Below are 20,983 nucleotides of genomic sequence, written 5' to 3' on the forward strand. Positions count from 1 at the left end.
GTTCAAAGTGATGGACTTCAATTTCCCCCACTCACATGAGCAGGTCAGTCAAATAGTTAATTCCTGGCAAATTTGAATTTGATTCTTTGAGTTCCCGTTCAGTGTCCTTGTCAGTAAGGATGAACACATAGTTTTTTAACTGTGTATCTTTTTAAACACAACTTTTGGTTCATTTTCTTCATGCACTCAATGCTTTCAGTTGTTCTTCTTTTCTGACATGAAAACTGCTCACCAACCGCACAGTTGCCTTTGATTTAAACTCAATGTAACCAAACAATATAAATTATCATGCTTATCTACTACTGCTGATACAGTAAAATGCATTAGTATATCTCTTTACATGTCTTGAGATAACCCTTTTTATAGATGTTGGTGGTTGGTACAACAGTCAACAAAGGGTTAAAATCTTCAAGAGTCCACTGCTGTTGAGACATTTCCAATGTAAAATTGATTTATGAATTATATTAACTAACTCTGTGGTGAATGAGGGGAATATTTCAATCCCAGCAGCAGAACCAACATAACATAACTGAGAAGCCTGTGCTCAGTCTGGTTCAGCCAATAAGAATGAATAAATTAATGAAGCTTTAAATGAAAAATGTTCTCCCTCCGTTAATGTCTTTATAGCTTTTTTTATTGCTCCTTTGTATTAGATTTTTTTTTACAAATTAGTTGAGTAAAAATGTCCACGTGCATGCAGGCTTTCACACTCAGGTTAAGTATTTAAAAAAAAGGTTCGATTTAACTATTATTTCTTAAACTCACACAACCACCCAGTTAGACTTAGTCACATCTGTCTTCATTAAATCACCTCTGTATCTCCATATCAATTACGTGTGTGTGTGCGCGTGTGTTTTTTTGTTATAGGGACCTGAATGTGTCACAATTTTACATGTTATACTCCCAGTCACTAGGTGGGGATGGAACGCTTTGACTTTCACCGTCATCGTCCGGATGAAGAAGATAATTCAGGTTCCGTTTCCAGGTCGGTTCGCTTGGCGGGTGAAAGGCGCCAAATCCAATCTCAGAGAAAAACAATCAAGCCTTGCAGACTCCGTGTGATGGAGACCACCGCCTCCTTTTAGCTTGACCCGCCTGTCATTAGCGTTAGCTGTCGGATGTTAGCTGTAGTTGCCTGTCATAGCTCTAGCTGCCTCGCTTCCTAAATGTGTCTTTAACGTTTACCGCTGTTTGTTGAACCACCCCAGTGAAAGACTAAACTAATAACACCGACATGGAGGAACTCTTCAGCAAAGTGTTACAGGTTAACGTGAGGTGCAGGGACTGCGAGGAAAGGTAAGCTATCCCAGAGAGATGTTCAACTGCCTCTCTGCTGTGTTCATGTGAGAAACAAACAATTCGTATATTCAGAGACAGAATGTTGATGTACACAATGACAGGAGAGGCTTGAAGGATGGAGCCAGTAGAAACAATGGACAAAATAGAGTAACTTTTCATTACTGTTCCAGTGTTCTCACACATTCAACCAGACAGTTCACCGCAGTCTCGTCGAACATGTTGATTATCTGAACTCATTTTCGGTTTGTCCATTTCTAACCACTATTCACTGATCCCGACTGACAACGTTATGGTGTCACTGAGCGATGTGGCGCAGAAGAGAATATCCACTAGGCCCTTTTAGGCAAACTTTATCAATAACAGAAGATGGGTACAGTGACAAACTGCGATGAAACTGTAGATAAGATTAAACCATGATATTAACATCCATAATCTTGTATCAAGATGAAGGACAATAAACTAGAGACTAGATTAAATTGGGTAATATACACACCCGCAAAACCAAATAAGACAATATATGAACTTAACCATTGCATAAAGGGATAGTTCACCAAATAAATTAAGCTCATTATCCACTCACAACAATGCCGATCGAGGGTTGGGTGAAGAATGCAATAATACATTGAATTAATATTAAACTAAGATATAACAATCATTATCGTAATTTTGAAATCCTTATTAAAGAAAATAAAAAAAATTGGATCTTTCTCCCACCTGGCCGGTGATTCGCAAGGCATTCAGACTACGCAAGGCATTCGGACTACTCCATAGTTTAAAAAAATTATCTTTCGATGGCTATAGAGCCCTAAACGAAATGGGTTTGGGTCTTGGACTGATTGTTACTCCCCTACTCAGGATGTATCTTGCAACATTTAAGTTTGACAAATGTGAGATGACAGTTTGTCAGTTGTGACAGATCAATTTAGTTGTAACGTAAATGTGACCGATTATATTATTGTTAGTGATTTGCACTTGTAAAGTACTGTGTCAATTGGTCTGATCTTGTGATGTCCATTCATAATTATATAATGTAAAACAGATTGCAGTAGTGGGAGAGGAATATCACATTTGTTTGAATTAAATATAGAGAAAAGTATCTGCCCAATTATTATCAAAACTGCCCATCTATGTTTGAATCAATTATTGTCAGAAAAGTCATTTCTTTGTTTTCTGCCATGTCACATTATATAAATGTTACTTTATTTATTAATTTATTTACTGGCCAGTACTATCAATCACCATAGCACAATCAAGATTATGAAAGTTACAATGGGGGGGTTTGATGGTAGTTGCATACATAGTGTTTTAAGAGGTTTAATAGTTTAATTTTGCAGGAAAGCAAATATTCGTGTAATCATCAATCTTCAGTTGACAACAAGTCCAGTGCACAAACGGGTGAGTAGGATTTTTGTGAAAATAATCGAAATGAAGATGAGACGTCTTCCTGGTGACTGACCTGTTGCTCTTGTTTCTGTTAGGATCTTCTTGTAAGACTAACAGATGATCTGGATCCATATTTTCTCTTCAACCTCTCTATATCAGAAGAAGATTTTCAAAGGTAAATATTTACTTGTATAAGCTCAGTGTTTGAATGTAGGATGTCGTGAGCAACGTTCACTGATGATTTCTTTCTTTGTCATTGTCGGAGTAGTCTGAAAGTCCAGCAGGGGCTACTGATCGACTTTGCATCATTTCCTCAGAAGTTTATCGACCTGCTAAACCTGTGCTATTCTGAGCAAGAGTCAGAGAATCCAAGGTACGATGTAATGCAAATGACACACAGTATTACATTGTTCAACTAAATCAGTTTAGATCTAGATTCAACATTTTTTTTTTTATGCAAATAATACTGTGACTATCTGACTCAGATTGATGTTTTGTAACTGGTTGCTGAAGAGAACTTGACATGCGTATGGTTTCTCATCTTAACATTAATCCAGTGGTTGGAAAAATATTAGACACCTTTCAATATAATATACTTCACTAAAACAACAACAGACACTTAATGACCGTTTATTGTCTTTTCCACAGGTTTCTCCTGCACTTGTCATGTCAGTCTTCAATGCTTGAAGGCCCTGCTAACTTCAGTGTTGTTGAGACAAACGCATTCAAACACCTGAATCACTTGTCCTTACACCTTGTTCAAGGTTCTGACAAGGAGATTAAGGACTATCTGGCAGTGCGTCTCTCATCTCTGAAGGTTTGCTCATTCAACATAATTCATCCTCATAATACTGTCTGGCATTTTGAAATTTCCGTAGTCCCCTTGTACAGAGTATTAAATGTGAACAAAGATTCGGGACACAATTTGAGGCATATTTTTTTCCACCATGTGATGTTTATAAGGCCTTGTCACCGAAATCTTTCAGGTAGAAAAGCAGGCCCTGGAGACAAAGCTTAAGAAGACTGAAGACGATCTGTCCAGACAACTGAGTTATGCTCAACAGGTGTGCTGTCATTGAATGTGGTGTTTAAATACTTAAGTTGAATGTAGCATTGTTACAATGGTAACTCTACTTTTCCTCAGGGTCTATCCTGTGCTGTGATATTCAAATCAGTGATTTGCTTATATAAAGTTCTAGATTTGGTGCAATAATCAAGGGGATGTTGACTGTATTAGATTTTGACTTCATATCAGTCTGCTCTTCTGTTCGAAAGTAATCCAACAAGTTCTCATTTTTAGCTACTTTGGTTACTAATCATGTTTGGACACAAATTTCAGTACTTTCATTGCCATTGCCATTTAGTTTTCACTTTCATAAATTAGAAACATGGTAAAAGGTGAAAACCAAACACTAGCTATCCTAACATGTCTGAATTTCTCTCATAGACTCTATCTGAGAAGTCTAAAGAGTTGGACAAACTGCGTTCTGAGTGGACATGTCAGAGCAGCTCTCTGTCCAACCGTCATTCTCAGGAGTTACAGTTGGAGAGAGAGAAGGCTGTGGAGGTAAGATCCCTATTTATTTTTTTCTGAGGCTTGCTCCACAACAGAGATAATCTAAAAGTCAATGAAAGACATCACATAGGGATTTAACTGAATAATTTTTTTATCACCGTATATGCAGTTGCAGGTTTTTCTCTGAAGCAGCCATTTATGTGAAATATACCAAGTTGATCAATGGCACAGACGTGGATTATAGGGTTCTTAGACACTGTATTTATTTGGTATTGGTTCTTGATATTTTTCAGTTGCAAAGCAGGCTTCAGCAGCAGATTGAGCAGCTCCGTCAGGACTTGGAGAGCTCTCACAAAAAGAGTAGCCAGCAGCTTCACAGCAGAGTGACAGAGCTGGAGGCCTCCTGCAGAGAACTGACAGAGAGGAAATACAAGAACGAGTCTTCCATCAGAGACCTGAAGATTAAACTAGTCGGAGCAGAAGAGGTAAGTGAACAAGGAATCCATATGAGGGATGACTTTTCATCCTGAGATATTTGTATATCTTTCTTCCTTTTTTTGTATCTGTCGCATGTTGAACACGCCCACTCACCCCGGATATCCTTCTGTCTTCTCATGTCGGCTCCTTCGGACATTCTGGGGACTCGTTACAAACGATGCCGTGGACACCAACATCTGTTTCATAATCGGGTTTTGTCAGTAAGGGGCAGTCTGTCCCTTATTAGTCAAGTTTCTATCGCATGCCTCAAATAGGTGCTACACTACTGAGTTGGAAAACAAATATTCATGAACTAACCCTAACAACTAGAATCACTCTAAAAGCACCTACCTCCCAAGGCTGATTGGCCGATTTATCACCATAGTGCATTTAAAAATCAGATGCCTATACCAAGAAAGATAAAATCCTACTCCTTTTTTCTTGTTCAAAATCGAAATATTCTCTTATCAGAAAAATATTTTACAGAGAGAAACTTAGACTATAATCTCATATAGCCTAGAATGAACATGTCCACTGTTGCTGATATATGGAGCAATCGAATTTTGGCATCGACTGGATAGCAAAGTATTAGTTCTCTTGATATCCCCATGTCTGTTGCAGTGTTTATTTGACTTGTGGGATTGTGTTCCTGCTCCTATGTGTGTTACTTCTGTAGGAGTGCCAGCGCTCAAAGCAGCAGGTTCTGTCGCTGAGGAGAGAGAACAGCACTCTGGGTACAGAGGTCCATGAGAAAGAGCGTTTAGTGAACCAGCTGCAGATGAGAGTGGCTGTTCTAGACCAGGAGGTCAAAGATAAGGATCAGCTGATGCGCCGCACAAAAGAGGTGCTGGAAGCCACTCAGCAGCAGAAGGTAGGAAATGCATTCACAGCCCACTTTACTGTATACTTTATAATATTTCAAGATCCTATGCCAGACAGACAACCTACTACTATCACGTCACCTGAGACACTTTAATAACAGTTCTAAAGACACATAAAAACGTTAATACCAGGTCTGAAAGTTTAGATAAGCGTCACCTCCAATTAGTGTCTGTTTTAAACTTGTTGAAAACCGTTCACTATTAGTATAATAATGCATGTCTGTGCCTTCATTTAAATGAGCATTGACACTGACTGCAGACGAGAGAAAAGAGGGGAAACCAAGCCAAAGATAACCATTCAGAAGCAATGAAATTCAACTAACAATCACATTAACTAATTATCAACCAATAAAATATTGGCCTCTAATTAGTGCTGTCAGTTAAACGCGTTATTAACGACTTAAACGCAAACCCATTTTAACGACGTTAATTTTTTTCTCGAGAGAGTAACGCAGAGCTGCCAACTCTCACTGCTCACTCGCTCAGAGAGACACAGTGAGATCAGAGCATGAAGCAGCCGCTCAGTGACTGACTGCTTCTTAACTATGGAAACAGTGAAAACACAGAGTTTCTCTGGTCTCAGCTGCTCAGAGATCAGCGCCTCAGCTTCTTGATCAGAGCAGAAGCTGCAGTTGGTTTCTAGCGAGCTTCAGTATTTGTGTTCGCCTCCAGTCTGACCTGCTCTCGCTTTGTTTCAATATTTCGCCAACCAAAATATATATTTTTAAGCTATTAGGCTGCAGCTATATGTTTTTATTTATTTCAAAATAGGGTACTTCTTATTTCATACATTTTCCACAAATATGGGGAGAACAAAGTTCTGTGTTTTAATTTATTTCAAAGTAGGCCGACACTTGCCTGTGTGTTTTGTTTGTTTGTTATTTTGTTCCTTGTCTGTTTGAGTAGTTGGCTGAAAGCAAAGAAGTATTAGGCTTACCTTTTATTGGTAACCTAACTGTTACAGTTCATTGTTTCTGAAATAAGAGGCCTGACTGCTATGTTCAGAGCAAACTTGAAAAAAAGAAAATATTAAGCCAAGGTTTAACTGCACTATAGGCTGAGTCCTTGTTTACCTGAAATGTGCACTTTATAATTTTATTTTTTGTACCGCCCTGTTTGGCAATGTTGTTTTTCAATCAAATAAAACATTTGCATAAAGCAAGCCAATTCACTTTTCCATGTTGATAAGAGCATTAAAATGAAAAAAAAAAAAAATGAAGGGACATTTAGAATAGATACAAATTTGTGATTAATTGAGTTAACTATGACATAAATGCGATTAATCGTGATTAAATATTTTAATCGTTTGACAGCACTACTTCTAATATATATCCAAAGCCAATTATTGTATATCTTATTCCTCTATGGCATAGTCCACAAATGAGTAAAAGCTCATCAATCGCACTAATGCATTATGTGACTTACTGTATAACCATGAACACATTCTGTAGCTTAGTTCGAATCAATCTCACAAATGCCCTTTACTGCACAAAATCATTAGTGTACTTATAATGAATTCATCCACAGCTGAAAATAGTCCCATTCAAAATCCGCATTTATTCCTGTTTCGTTTTCTGTTCTTAGGAATCAGTAGAAGAAAATGCTGAAAATAAAGAACTTCAGATGAAAAAATTTGAATCAACGGTGAAAACACTATCTGAGGAGCTTATAAAGGTTTGTGAGGCTGCATGCAGTGTGTCCATCTGCTGGTGTAATTTAACACCAAAACTGAACACATGATGAGATCATTTATTATCTCTTTATGAGCTCACATTACAATCGTAGACCAACACTCTGAGGTGTTCCTGTGTCCTGTATGATCCATGAACCAGGTTTAGACTTTTCATAAAGTGAGGATGACATTTTTAATGCTGCTAAACTCAGTTGCATTAGATAGGTGTTTCTGTCCTTTAAACTAGTTTAATTGATATAGGCTAACTAAGTATTGGGCTGTGCCTAATGTTTGAATATGGTCCAGTTCCACCTTTTATTTATTTTATTATTCTTATCCAGGCGAATGGTATCATTAAGAAGCTGCAGGGGGAGGTTCGAGGCCTTGTTGGAAAAATAAAAGTCAAAAACACTGTGACCGTGTCACAGGAGAAGCTCCTGCAGGACACATCTGAGAAACTTCAGAATGTCGAGAAAGATCTACAGAGCGCCCAGCAGCAGGTCATCACCAAGGACGAGCAGGTATGTCATCAAATCATGAAAAGCAATTTGAATTGCTATTGGATTAGCTCCAAGCCAACGTGTGAGGTCAAAGTCAGATTATGTTTATTTTGCGAAGTATCAAAAATCTAACATTTGCTTTTCGGGGCTGAGCCAACTGTACAGAGCGGGACAAGGGAAGGCCTACCGTGAAAACTTTATGATTTTTTTTTTTTTTAGCACTGGTGGTATTTCATCCAGTCCTCCAGCTGGCCATTCCGACTACGACGCATGGGTCTGTGGGTTTTTGAGAGGGTCAGTGAGAGAAGGGCTTAGTGACTCAAGCAAAACTCTAGAGATATTTTATATAATAAGAACATTTTCAGTCCACAACAGTGTTAATTTCGTTGACGAAAACGATGACGAAAAATATTCGTTAACTATCTTTTTTCCATGACGAAGACGAGACGAAGACGTAACGAAAACGGATCTTTGAAAATAAAAACTATGACTAAATCTGTTTTAACTTTCGTTGACGAGACGAGACGAAAATGTTGGTGGCTGACTAAGTCACAATAATTTATTTAAACATCATCGTATCAGGCCGTCATGAAGTATCAGGAGCGGGCGAGTGAGTGTGTCTGTGTGTATGTGTGCGCCCCAGATAGCGCACCGGTCCCGAGGCTCCGCCCCCGCCCGCTCACTCGCTCAGAGACACAAGATCTGAGCTCGTCCATGTGAAGCTGCTTCTTAACAGTGGAAACAGTGAAAAAACAGAGTTTCTCTGGTCTCAGCTGATCAGAGATCAGCGCAGCAGCTTCTTGATCAGAGCAGAAGCTGCAGGTGGTTTGTACCGAGCTTCAGTTTCTGTGTCCGCCTCCAGTCTAACCTGCTCTCACTTTTTGTTTTCACATTTAAAACTAAATATATATTTTTAAGCTATTAGGCTGCAGCTATATGTTTTTATTTATTTCAAAATAGGGTACTTCTTATTTAAATAGCCCTACAAAGTTCTGTGTTTAATTTATTTCAAAGTAGGCCTACACTTGCCTGTGTATTTTCTTCTCTTCATAAGTGTTCTGTGTTTTCCTTTGTTGTAACAGGTACAAATAGCAATAAAATGTCAAGAGTTTTCTTTATTGTCGTTCTATAATTTCCTAAATGCAACAAACTATAATTTAGTATAGTATAACTTTATATTAAACTTTATTAGCTTTGTTATCAAATATGTTTTGCGGCTCCAGACAAATTTTATTTGGGGGAAGAGGGGGCAAAATTACTCTTTTGAAAGTAAAGGTTGCCGACCCCTTCTATAGACCTATGCTGGTAGGGATATCTAATGGACAACCTAAGTACTGCAAGCTAGACTATTTTGCAGTTTTAGACACAACACAGGGTCCCTGGGCCGGGGAAGGGAAAATAAGGAGTTTAATGTGGCTATTAACTGTGACTAAAACTAGACTAAAATGTAATTAGTTTTCTTCGACTAAAACTAGACTAAAACTAAGAAGGATAAAAATGACTAAATTTGACTAAAACTAATATGCATTTTCGTCATAAGACTAAGACTAAATCAAAAATAGCTGCCAAAATTAACACTGGTCCACAATGACTAGTGGGAAAAATTTGTCTGGCTTGTCTAGTCTAATTAAAGTTACACTGAATTCGTAGCAGGAAAAACAAACATTACATTACATTACATTTAGCTGACGCTTTTATCCAAAGCGACTTACAATAAGTGCATCAACCCCGAGGGTACAGACCCAGAACAACAAGAATCAGGAAAGTACAATTTCTTCAATTTAAAACAAAACTACAAAGTGCTATAAGTAAGTGCCATTTAAGTGCTACTAAAAGTGTTAGTTTCATACTAAGTGTTAGTTATATACTTACACATCTGTCCTGTGTTGTGAAAATCAGAAACCAAGAGAGAGAAATTTGTCTTCTGTTAGTACAATCTTTGTATTAATTCATCACTATACTGTAAGTTATCCTCTTCATAGAATAACTTGTTGTGAACTAGTCCAGTTAAAAGAAATGACACTGATTTGAATGAATTTGATAACAATAGTCTATGTATTTTACAGGTGTCAAAACTGAAGGAGCAGTTGGAGCTGACAGTACAGAAGCTAAATGAAAGCAGCGAAGTGTTGAAAACTAATGAGAATGGTAAGGATGCTTGTTATAACATAAGTCAAACTTCTGCTTGGAATAACAATTGTCTGAAAATGTTTACACAAGTTAACTTCTTAGACCCAGAACACTAACGTACAATAAGTAATACCATCACTAACATTGGGTAAATTTTACCCCATATAATATACCAGATTAAAAAATACTTCTTTTATTTTTCATGATACAGCATCTCATAAAACAAAGAAAAAAAAAGGTATCTTGGGGGGGACCCTATAAAAAGGCTCTAAAATTAGTAAAACAATTAGGGGGTCGTTAAAGAAAAATTCCCATGTTCTTCGGTCCAGCTGTTCCTGGGACATGTCGGGTGAAGGCACAGTCTCCCTGCATCATTTACAACATATATATATCATATTATCCCCAAAAATGTACCCTCTCTAACACTAACGTTGGGTGATAATCATCCGAACACGTGCCTATGGGGGGAAAAAAAAAAAAAAAACCGGGATGTGAGCAGGGAAACTAGCCGACCTTCTATGACGTCAGTGAGCAGCATGAAGCTGCCCAAGTACCCACACCACTCAGACAGCAGCAACACAATGAAAATCCCATGAGCACACTCGCTCGGGTAAAAAACACCCGACGTTAGTGTTCTAGGGTTAAAAAAAAAAACTAAACTTAATGGTCAGTAAAAAGAGGAATTATATTAAGAATGTACAAATAAAATAATCCATTATTGAGACTTCAAAGTTAAGAAGTTTAAAAACAACTATGAAAAGTACATAATTAAAAATAACTGAATTTCTAAATTAAAGTGAAATGGAAAAAGAACTGGAAAACATACAGAAAATAAATAAGAAAAAATTGTGTCTTATTGTCACCAAACCAAAGGGACAGTTTGAAGAGGGTCTATCACAAGCTCAGATCATTACATTTGAATGTTGAGGAATGAGGTTCAAGGTGTGTCATGTCAGTTTTGTTTCACTCATCTCTGTATCATTTCTCTTTTTCTACAGTTATAAATTGGCTGAACAAGCAGCTGAATGAAAAGCATCTGTCCAGAAATCCACAGCCTCCGCAATGTGTGGGGAATCCTTCAGTTTTATCCACAACCCCTGGACTAAGGGTAGGACGTTCTAGCTGTGTCACAGGACAATAAATTCTTTGTTGGCTTTGTACCTTCCACTTGCTCACAGTTTAAAGCATACAATCACCATGTTATCATACAAATCAGATAAAACAGTAAATCTTGATATATTAATGATGTTTTATATTTGTATTAAGTTTTTATTTGTATAATTTAACGCTGAAACCAGTTAAAGGCATCATTGTATTTTTTTCAGGCTCAGTTTTATCCTCAAACTGTCAAACCGGTTATATGTCCTGGGAAGACGGTGGATGTCACCCCTGCTGAACAGCGAGCAGTGCAGCCAGCCAGCAGACAGATGTGAGTTTGAATGATCTTTCAGACCAAGAGCTGGTGATGTATGAGCAGTAATTAATCGATCAGGTTAGCTTTTTTAGATATTTGGCTAATATCAGTTAAAACGGCTCAAAAAAATGAAAAGGACTGCTTTAAATAACATGCAATGCCTTCTGTGTTGACAGGCATACAATATATTAGATTGGGGTGGTCATGGTTTAGGATATGAAGAGGGTTGCCCACTAAAAAGAAGCTTTCCCCTATCCCCTGACAGAATGGTTTGTAATAGAGAAGCATTGTCTCTGTCACACAGAGGTTGCAGGTCCTCTGATTCTCTGACTGGCCGTGATCTGCATTTCTGCAACATAAAGTAACCAACATCTAATACACACCTCTTTTCACATTCAGACTACACTTTTTTTATTCACCTGGCCTGTCTTAGCTCACCAATTTTCAATTGTGGTTTTATAATAGGGTTCACCGACAACATTTTTCCCTCGGTTGTATCCTTGTTTTTTGTTTGTCTCAAAAATTGCAATCAGATCGATTGTGCATTATGATATTTTTTTGTGGGTCGGGCTGTGTAGGTTGGCTCAATGTAAGAAATAAAATCCTTCAGTGTAAAGAGGACTTAGCAATGCCACTACTGTTTAGTTTTTAAGCGTTAAGGCTGGAAGTGTGACTTAGTGTTCCTCAAGTGCATATGTTTTTCTCCTCAGTGGTGACTACCCAGGTCTGGATTCAAAGTACTTTGAGAGGAGAGATGACAGCATCCCAATCTACGGTCTGTCATCTAACCTGCTCCACAGAGGTAAAACTCATCAGCTAAATATGTAAAGTACCTTGAGACAATGCATATTATGATTTGGAAAATACAAATTGAATTGAATTAGAGTACTCAATTGACTAAGTTACAGAATATTCGGCATACACAATAAATACTGGATTCAGGTGACTGATTTCTAATGTCAGTATTGATAGTTTGAGGCCATTGATGCTGGTACAATTTCTATTGCACAATATTCTGTTCAAGATGCTCACTGTGTCAAGCAGGTGATAATTGAATTATGAATCTTCGCTGTGACATAACAGACAAGCACATTGCTCCCCAGAAACAGTTTGCTGTCTTTTACAACATGTGTGGAAAAGACTTCCATTGACAAAAATCTAAACAAACTTGGTGTCGATGATTAAACCTCTACTTGGTTTCATAGTTCCATTATCATTTTACTTTCACTTCACGTGTTAGTATCTCAGTGCAGTTTTAAATCTTCTGCCTGTGCGCTGTCAGCTATGCTACGATGCTTACTGATCATTTCTGACCTTACCCGACACTGTATTTTTTCTGGGTTGAGCTGTAATCTTGCTGACATTGTGTCGTCTGACCCAGGCACTAAGTGATTAGTGTAGTCTGTTTTTTTTCATACGACTTCATGCATTTGATATCGAACTCTGAAAGCTGAGTGGTTGTACAGAGTTAAAACAATATTTAACAACGTACTGTCAGACCTCAAGTGAAGGCCAGTTGGTTCCTCCTGGTCTGAGCAGACCCTGGAAGCTGCAGTCTGCTGTCATAGCCACCTCATGGCACCTCACGCATGCATCTTCGAAGTGTCGACACAAACACACCGAGCCTTTTAGTTTGTAGTATAATGCAAATTTTTAAGTTTTATGGAAATAAAAGGAATTAATTAGATAATTGAAATTAATCCTCCATTTCTTAAAATTGTTCTTTTCAGAGTTCACTCAGCAAACAAAGCCTCCTGTAGCTTCTGCTTACTTCTCTGCCTGAAGGAGGAACTACTAGATTCAAGGACTGAAAGACTTTCAAATCAAGGTGGAAGCAAAACCATAACAATTGTTTGTCTTCAGCTCATTTAAAGAACTTTAACTGACCTGCTGTGCTACATAAACTTGTTTTTTGGTGGCTATTGTTGACGTTTTAATTTATTTGCCAATGATCTACATGTCTGTCTTCTCATTTGTTGGTCAGATAAATGCTGTTAAGACGATTCCAATGATCCTGAAGAATGTATTTTTCTTCTTTCGCATACACAGCATTATTTGCATTAAGAGTATTTAATTTATTTGTGTAGTATTTCTGTTATAAAGTGTAATAAACAGATGTCCATCCTCATTGATGTTTACAGTAATTTCATTGATTGATGTATTCTCTCTTTAAGCCTCATCAAATTAAAAAAATATGTGAGGTGGAAATATTGGTTGGTTTCAAAGTTTACCTTCTCATTGCTCTGTCATCTTACTCTTTCATTTAAAGACGTGTTAGCAAAAGGCTTAGCAATATAATATAGCTCTACTGACAGCTCTAAAACAATCATGACATGGAAACTACTTATTAACTCAGGAAACCCTGTTTGTGAAACACGTGGCAAAATGGAAGTAATTTACTTTTGAAGGGGGTCAATGTGTAACAACTAGCCAAATATAAAATTCCAAAAAATATAATGCAGCATATTACCAGAAATTTGAGGTGGTCTGCCTTATGACAGATATGAAAAGCAAATTCCCTCAGTGGTCCTTTGCCAGCCCTCCCCCTCCTCTGTGCCTTAGTGGGACTGTCCATCGGGCCCACCAGGATAATTCCAGGTTGGATGTTAAAGAATTAACTTTGTTTTCTATTTCTTATTTGCTGAACCTTTTGCCTGCCATTCAGGGTGCACATTAGTCATGTGTGCTTGGTCAACAACTGGGCTACCCTTCAACCTTCAGCTCAAGTTTGAAGGAGATTATTGCCAATTTTTGATTGAATGTCCACTCAGGGTTTTGACTTCATCAGTATTTTTTTTTTTCCCTTTTATTTGTATGTTTGTATCTAAATATATTCTGTAATTACATCATTTTCAATAAAATAAAAGATTCCACAGATATATGTATGTAATCTGATTATGTGGTGGCTATAGTATCCTGATTCACACCCCACACTCTGTATATATCTGTTAATAATTGAGGCATTTTGAGTAGTGTTCTACAAAACGAAGCAGGTCATTGGAAGAAGTTTGAATGACAGACCTTGATACTTTATTGAACATGTTCTGTAAGATGTTAGGACTCAAACCATTCTTGTATGCGTTAGAGACAATTCGAGAAGTCTTCTGAACAGTCGTAAATTGGTGTTGTGCTTGTGTTTCAGGGCCTCGCGAGTTCTGGGATATTTCTGGGTTCAGGTAAAGGCTTGGGACATATGGGATGGAGAGCTGGGTCACTGTAAGCCAAGAATCCATTGCAGGGACCGATGAAGAAGGGGAGCACTCTTTCTCTGTTAATTGGGCCTTTAGCATGGGGTGGGGGTCCTTGACCGCCAGCAAAGGAAGGAGGGCCCTGACCATGACCATGAGCATGGGGTGGGGGTGCACTTCCAGCAAAGGAAGGAGGACCATGACCATGACCATGAGCATGGGGTGGGGGTCCACTTCCAGCAAAGGAAGGAGGGCCCTGACCATGACCGTGAGCATGGGGTGGGGGTGGTGGTGGTGGTCGGCCCCCCCCAGCTGAGGGATGATGAACAGCGGGGGAAGGATGGCCAGCAGGACGAGGAAGGTGCATTAGATGAGGGTATTGACACTGGGGCTCCTTCTCACCCGGGCCGAGAGCAGTTGTGTTCTGTTCAGGAGAACAAACAAGAGTTAGTTGAGGTGTGTATATAACTATATATAACCTGTTATATCTGATCATGGTGTTTTACAAGACACACCACAGGATTGGGGGAGCATTCATGTTTAGAATATGGACTCACCAATGCAGGATAGTATTCACAGTCAACAGACCGAAGCCCAGATCCTTTTGTATAAAATGATCTGCAGAAAGCGTGACGCTTTAGAGGGAAGAGAGGGACAATGAGACGAATGGGACACAGAATGATCGAAATATTTACCATCAAACTCAAAGACATACTGTTACTACTGTATATTGGAAAACAAGGCACTGCCTATAGCTCCTCTTAAAGACTTTCATACCACTGTGGGGATCATGGACATGGATATATAAAAATAAATAAAAAACTCCAAAAATATTTATAAAAAAAGAACAAAACAACAATAAATAAAATGGTAATTTTATCGCGTGGTAGCGTGGTAATCTGCAGATAACCACGCGATCTGCAGTTTCAGGTGATCTTCAGTTTCAGAAATAATCAAACCCTGCGTAAAAATATCAGAAACAAAATTTTCAGATTTCAATCGAACGATTCTACAGTTTAAGCAGAGACAGAAGAAATAGACCCCATGATCACACCACTTTAACCAATCAGGTTTTAGACTGAGTTAAGGCCGCCCACCCAATTAACATAAGGACAAAGAAATGTGAAAGTAATGTAGAAACCATAGACTGTATATGGTAGAAACACAGACATTGAGTTTTCCTCACGAACAGTATTTATGCTTATGTGGTTATTTTCCTTTCATATGTTCCCAGCCAGTTCTTGTATGTATGTCTAAATATTTGTTTCAATTAAATTGTGAATGAGCAGTTGTGAAGTTGTGATGTCATCAATGACCTAAAATGCTTGAGACCGCCTTGTGTCTTGTGTTTAAAGTCTGCATGAATTCTGCTCTCTTATCAGTTCAGTGCACTGTCTGTGTGGGGCTGTACATCCTCCCAAAATCTCTGTGTGTAAGAGTTGTACTTACGGCTCTGTCAGGGCAGAGGGGGTCGCATGCTTGAATGGCAATTCTGGATCCCATTGGGCAATGAGTCTCCACAATTACGAACTCAGAACTGTAATACATCCCCTGCGACGACATCCACTGAGAGAGGAGGAGGTCAGAGTAAAGGTCAGTGGTCAGGGTTTGATTAAGTTTGGCAAGTAGTGCTTATGTTTAGACTAGGTCTGCTGTGTGTGTGTGAGCGTATGTGTGTGTGTGTAGAAAATCTTTGTACCCCACTCATCACCCGTCCCACTTCCTGCAGGACGTAGAAGTGCTCGTTGGTACTGTTAATGTTCTCTTCGTGCACAGCTTTTTCAATAGCTGTGAGAGCCTCATGGCTGTTGAGTGGGATCAGCGTGGGACAGTCAGGGCACATCCTGCTCATCTCCCTGTTGGTTCTCACTACATACACACACGCAAATAATTCTTGTTGTGAATCAACCGACTTTCTCACTTGTTTGTGAGATGAAATATGATGATAACTGCACAGCATTGTTTCACAGTGAGAAAGTTTGTGTTTTTATATATGCTCACGCAATAAGTAACCTTTTTCATAAAGAAAGTGAGGGTGTGTCAAAGGGTGAATGGAAATAACTACTGCAAAGGGTATGAGTGGTCACCAAGACTTGAAAAACAATGTAGAAATAACATTTCTAGGAACAATCAGTACAGAGCTTAAAAGTAGATACTTTTTTATTCTGATTCTACTTGAATCAAGACATAGTGGAGTGGACAATTATGAAGAGAAGCCCACCTTGTCGCGTGTCACAGTCATATCTTGTGACATTAGCATTGCCATCTTTTACAGCCATCATGACGGTGCAGTTTGCCATCACCGCCTGCAGGGAAACAGAGACAGTAAACTGTAGAGACCTCAAAGCGTCTTTTGAAGATAGTCAAGATCCTCGATTAAAGATAATAGCATAAGGTTTATAAAGGGGAACTAGTTTAAATAAATAGTGGTTTATCATTTACACCCGAGGATTCTTGACGGGTCTCACAGTCCTCAAAGTGTTTGGGGCTGATAGAGTGACACTTTGTCTCCAGAAGGTCCAAGTGTAGCTCAATGGTACATCCTTCCTCAACCTGGAAACAACAGAGAGGAAATCATTCTTATTCAGGTAAATTAAGCTTTTTATGTCTCCACAGAATGGCCAATCTCATATTCTCGCCACTCAGACATTGTGCTTCTCATGAATAGCCAATGGAATATAATCATTAAAATATGCATTAGACAAGTAACATCAGAAAGTCCAAAAAACACATTTGTCCCCAGACCTCCTTATGGGCTCCCACACATTTTTTTTACTCACTCCATTCCTGTAGGTAGGGCTACAGTATACAATTAATAAATAATTACCCATCTTATTTAGACATTTAACATAGAATCTACAATGTGGAACCTAAAAAGACAAAAATACAGTCAGAGCTGGTGTGACAGTAAATTTGTTGTTAAATCTAAATACTAAATATTTTCACAGGACCACAACCTCAATGTCAAACCTAAAGAAAATGGTTCTCCTGTTCTGCGTCCAATACCTTATCCATTTTGTTCTCCTTGATCTCACTGAGCCGGAACTTGTAGCCATGTTTGTGGTGCTCGTTGATGTCATGTACTGCCATACGTGCCGCCGCAGCACTGTGATCCTCATTGCACATCACCGGCTCCAATACTGGAGAAGCCCGGCAGAGCAGCACCACTGAGGCCAGCAGCACCAGGACATTTAATGCCTTCATGGTGCAGAGGAGAGAGACAGCACTGACCACTGCAGCCAGGCATGTTATATAGACATGGACAGATTAACGAGAGCCAGTGGGAGGCAGAGAGAGTGGCAAACAGGGGGGAGATAAGGGGTTGGAGGGAGATAGGAGACAGAAGCATGAGCATGAGGACAAGAACACAGCACTGTCAAGAAGAACAAACAGAGACTTTAACCTGAGCAGCTCAGCTTGTTTTGTAACCACCCTGTTAGTCTCTTCGGCCTTTTCCTGCCACTATACAAGCACTTTACTTGATAAGATGCATTCACAGCTTCACAACTTCTCATGTTGCACTTGTACTGCATACTGTAAGAGCACTACTACACCCAGTGAGAGTCATGTCGGCCGTCGAGCTGCCGTTTTGACCATTTTCTGTGCATTGGTGCAGAAGCTGGTCAGATGAAATCCGCCTGGTCTGTACTTAGCAATAATTACTCATCACAGAACTATGCATCACCATCACGACCACTATTCAGCTATTTGCACCTATATGAAAAATCAAATGTTTCCCTATGTGTCTTTTTTTGCCCACTTTTTTAATCACCTGAGGCATTTTTGATGAAAAGAATCTACATATATTTGCAATGGACACTTATAATATATGCCATACACCAGGGAGCGTTCCAAGCATCTGCCACCATCGGGTGCTGAATGAACGTCACTTTCTAGCTTTCAAGACCTCAGGAAGTCAGGTGAGTTGGTATGAAGAGTCATGGAGAAGAGCGCATGGACAATTTCAGTTTCCAGTTGCAGTTTGGTTGAGTTCAGGTTGGTTTAGGCTACAATGCTTCTTTGTAGGTTTAGAGAAAAATCATGTTCGGGATGATTACAGCAAGACTACTTGATATACAATACGTCTACTCAAATATTCTACCATTACTAGCAATAACTCTTACATTTCAATTATCGTTGCTGCTCCCTTCATTTCTATCAGACACTTTAAACATTGACACACCTTCAATTATGTTAAAAAATGTTTCTTCTAATAAATTCTGTAAAAATGTTAATTTTGTTGTGTTCAGTTTCACGCAGCATCTATTGAACTTCTTTCCTGGGAGAGGGATCCCTCATATACTGTGGCCTGTTAATAGTTCTTTTGCTAGTTTTTCTTTATTCTTGTTGAGGGTTAAGGGCAGAGGATGTCACACCTTGTTAAAGCCCTATGAGACAAATTTTGATTTGGGAATATGGGCTTTACAAATAACGTTTGATTGATTTATTGATAAAAAAATGTCCTTTCCTAATATTAACCTGATAGAAAACCTCTCTGCCATACAGAACTTTTCCCATGTGACTCATGGAAGTGTGCAGGAAAGACTAAAATCTGGGGCCTTTATTTTATTGTCTCCATCAAGGAGGTTATTTTCTTCTGCATGTTTTGTGCATCTGTCTGATTTTTAGAAAGATCACACAAAGTAATACTGGACGATTGGTGGTCTAGTGGCAGAAACTTGGACTATGGGCAGAAAAGGTCTCTGGTTCGTCTCTGGTTCAACTCCACGGAGAGACAACAAAAAGACGAACCTCGATTGATCTGTCCAAAAATCCAAGAGTCTCCCTACCCTGTCTAGTGCCCCTGAGCAAGGCACCTTACTCCCCCAACATCTGCTCCCCGAGCGCTGTACATGGCTGCTCACTGCTCTGTGTGTCCTGCACCAGATGGGTCAAAAGCAGAGATTAAATTTCCCTACCTGCATGAGTGTGCCTTTGCATGACTGTGCATGTGTTTGGGACGAATAAATGCATCTTAACACGAGCGTTGCTAATGTTGGAAGGCTAGAACAGAACATGTTAGTCAGGAAAATTATACTGACAACATCATAATGTCAAGGTTAGGAGTCATACCAGGTGACTGAAAAATAAATATGTACAGAGAGTCAGCAATGGGATGATGTGCAAATCAGGCTCCCACATTTAATAATTATCCAGGAATCGACCACGTCATTTTCTGGCTACATATAAATCATCTATTCATTCATTCATTCCTCTCTCAATGTGAAGCATATATATATATATACCCTCTGCCTGCTCTTTCTGACTTATATTCCACAGTCTGCATCTTTAGATTTGTACCTACCCCTTGCCCCTTTGGTATTTTGCCTAGTCTGCCTGTTAACAAACCTTGCTCCAGTCATTGACCCATGAAACTTTGCTTTTACACTCACCCGAGTTGTGCCAACTAAAGAGTCTAAATCTAGACTGTAACCTAACAAAATTGTAAATGAAAGATGGGAAAAAAGAACATGCATTGAAGAAGCACGTTCCAGCCTTAACCAAGAGTAATATAAATACATGTCAAAGCAAGTTTAACAATACAGTACTGAGCAGACACAAGGGAATTACTTAGGAAGTACTTAACAGAGACATGGAAATACATAAAAAATAAGACTCTAGGATGACAATTGCATTGCATGTAAAATACATAAAAAAAAGGAGTTCAAATTTCTTTAGAGTAGAATAATTAGAGTAGAATAATTAAAAACATGAAGTTATGGGCTGGTATATGCTGTGTCACACAGGATGCCCGTGCATTGATTTAAGGAACCCCACTTTTTTGGTGTTTGTTAGGACAAATTTGTATTGTTTGACTGAAACCTGTAAAGACGCATTACCAAAGTCTCTCCTGCTGAAAATATCCACATGAACCATTATTTGTGGGCGTATGGGTGGTGTAGATATTAATGTTGGAGAAGAACAAACTGCAATACACAGTTTCTACTCAACAGAGGGAAGCAATGGCCTCAGGAAGGTCACATGTGTTGTTTTGAACACAATATATATGGAATGCCCAAAGGGATTTTCATTCAATGTGGCACAAACATTCACTTAGAGTCAATAATGACCTGAATAGAATTTGGTAGTCAAAGGTCAAGATCACTGTGAAATAAGCATGTTTTGGGGTATATACTTTCAAAAGTCTATTCCCCACTGAGGCTTGAAGATATCTAAAGACTTAGGCTACCGCCCGACTCCCTGTGAAGAGTTTTTGGTTGATAGCTGCCATGTTTCTCAACCATGTTTCTCTCAGTGAAATGTGTCTCTCAGTCTAACAAGACTGTATTCCAAGATGGTCATGGTTTAAGAGGTTTGCCAAAGGCTTAAACTTTAATCACAACTTCAACTCAATATACCTTGCACAAAGGATTTAGCATTTTACACTCACAATAGCTGTGCGGAGGCTCACAACAGAATTGAGGCTTGACTTTCCACAGCGGGTGGTTCTCTGCTCAGACGAGTTCACAACAGCAACAAATTCTCCTCTGGATTCAGGTGCGGGGTGGTGTAGCAGGCAGAG

At 38.9% G+C, this 20,983-nt stretch overlaps 2 protein-coding genes across 2 annotated transcripts; one reads left to right on the forward strand and one right to left on the reverse strand.

Moving 5' to 3' along the window:
- Positions 1–954: 954 nt before the first annotated feature.
- sass6 (SAS-6 centriolar assembly protein) lies at positions 955–13,400 on the forward strand. The gene is made up of 16 exons (XM_053429948.1): positions 955–1,296; positions 2,634–2,694; positions 2,778–2,857; positions 2,951–3,055; positions 3,331–3,499; positions 3,669–3,746; positions 4,130–4,249; positions 4,492–4,683; positions 5,352–5,546; positions 7,141–7,230; positions 7,570–7,749; positions 9,795–9,876; positions 10,857–10,966; positions 11,184–11,287; positions 11,983–12,074; positions 13,003–13,400. Exons 1-16 carry the CDS (start codon positions 1,235–1,237, stop codon positions 13,053–13,055), a joined length of 1,773 nt encoding a protein of 590 aa, XP_053285923.1. The 5' UTR covers positions 955–1,234; the 3' UTR covers positions 13,056–13,400.
- An 875-nt stretch (positions 13,401–14,275) lies between these two features.
- On the reverse strand, positions 14,276–17,760 carry ahsg1 (alpha-2-HS-glycoprotein 1). The gene is made up of 7 exons (XM_053429949.1): positions 17,467–17,760; positions 16,903–17,013; positions 16,682–16,766; positions 16,160–16,329; positions 15,910–16,026; positions 15,018–15,095; positions 14,276–14,884 (listed from the first exon to the last, which is right to left on the reverse strand). The coding sequence occupies exons 1-7, from the start codon at positions 17,662–17,664 to the stop codon at positions 14,411–14,413; spliced, it is 1,233 nt and encodes a 410-aa protein (XP_053285924.1). The 5' UTR covers positions 17,665–17,760; the 3' UTR covers positions 14,276–14,410.
- Between the last annotated feature and the right edge of the window lie 3,223 nt (positions 17,761–20,983).

This window comes from Pleuronectes platessa, chromosome 9, assembly GCF_947347685.1.
Source record: "Pleuronectes platessa chromosome 9, fPlePla1.1, whole genome shotgun sequence".
Lineage (NCBI taxonomy): Eukaryota > Metazoa > Chordata > Actinopteri > Pleuronectiformes > Pleuronectidae > Pleuronectes > Pleuronectes platessa.

Coding starts and splice junctions, on each gene's coding strand:
- sass6 (XM_053429948.1), top strand. CDS start 1,235: ATGGAGGAACTCTTCAGCAAAGTGTTACAGGTTAACGTGAGGTGCAGG. Junction 2,695..2,777: donor CAAGTCCAGTGCACAAACGG/GTGAGTAGGATT, acceptor TGTTTCTGTTAG/GATCTTCTTGTAAGACTAAC. Junction 11,288..11,982: donor CAGCCAGCCAGCAGACAGAT/GTGAGTTTGAAT, acceptor TTTTCTCCTCAG/TGGTGACTACCCAGGTCTGG.
- ahsg1 (XM_053429949.1), bottom strand. CDS start 17,664: ATGAAGGCATTAAATGTCCTGGTGCTGCTGGCCTCAGTGGTGCTGCTC. Junction 16,767..16,902: donor CCCGTCAAGAATCCTCGGGT/GTAAATGATAAA, acceptor GTTTCCCTGCAG/GCGGTGATGGCAAACTGCAC. Junction 16,330..16,681: donor TGACTGTGACACGCGACAAG/GTGGGCTTCTCT, acceptor GTGTGTATGTAG/TGAGAACCAACAGGGAGATG.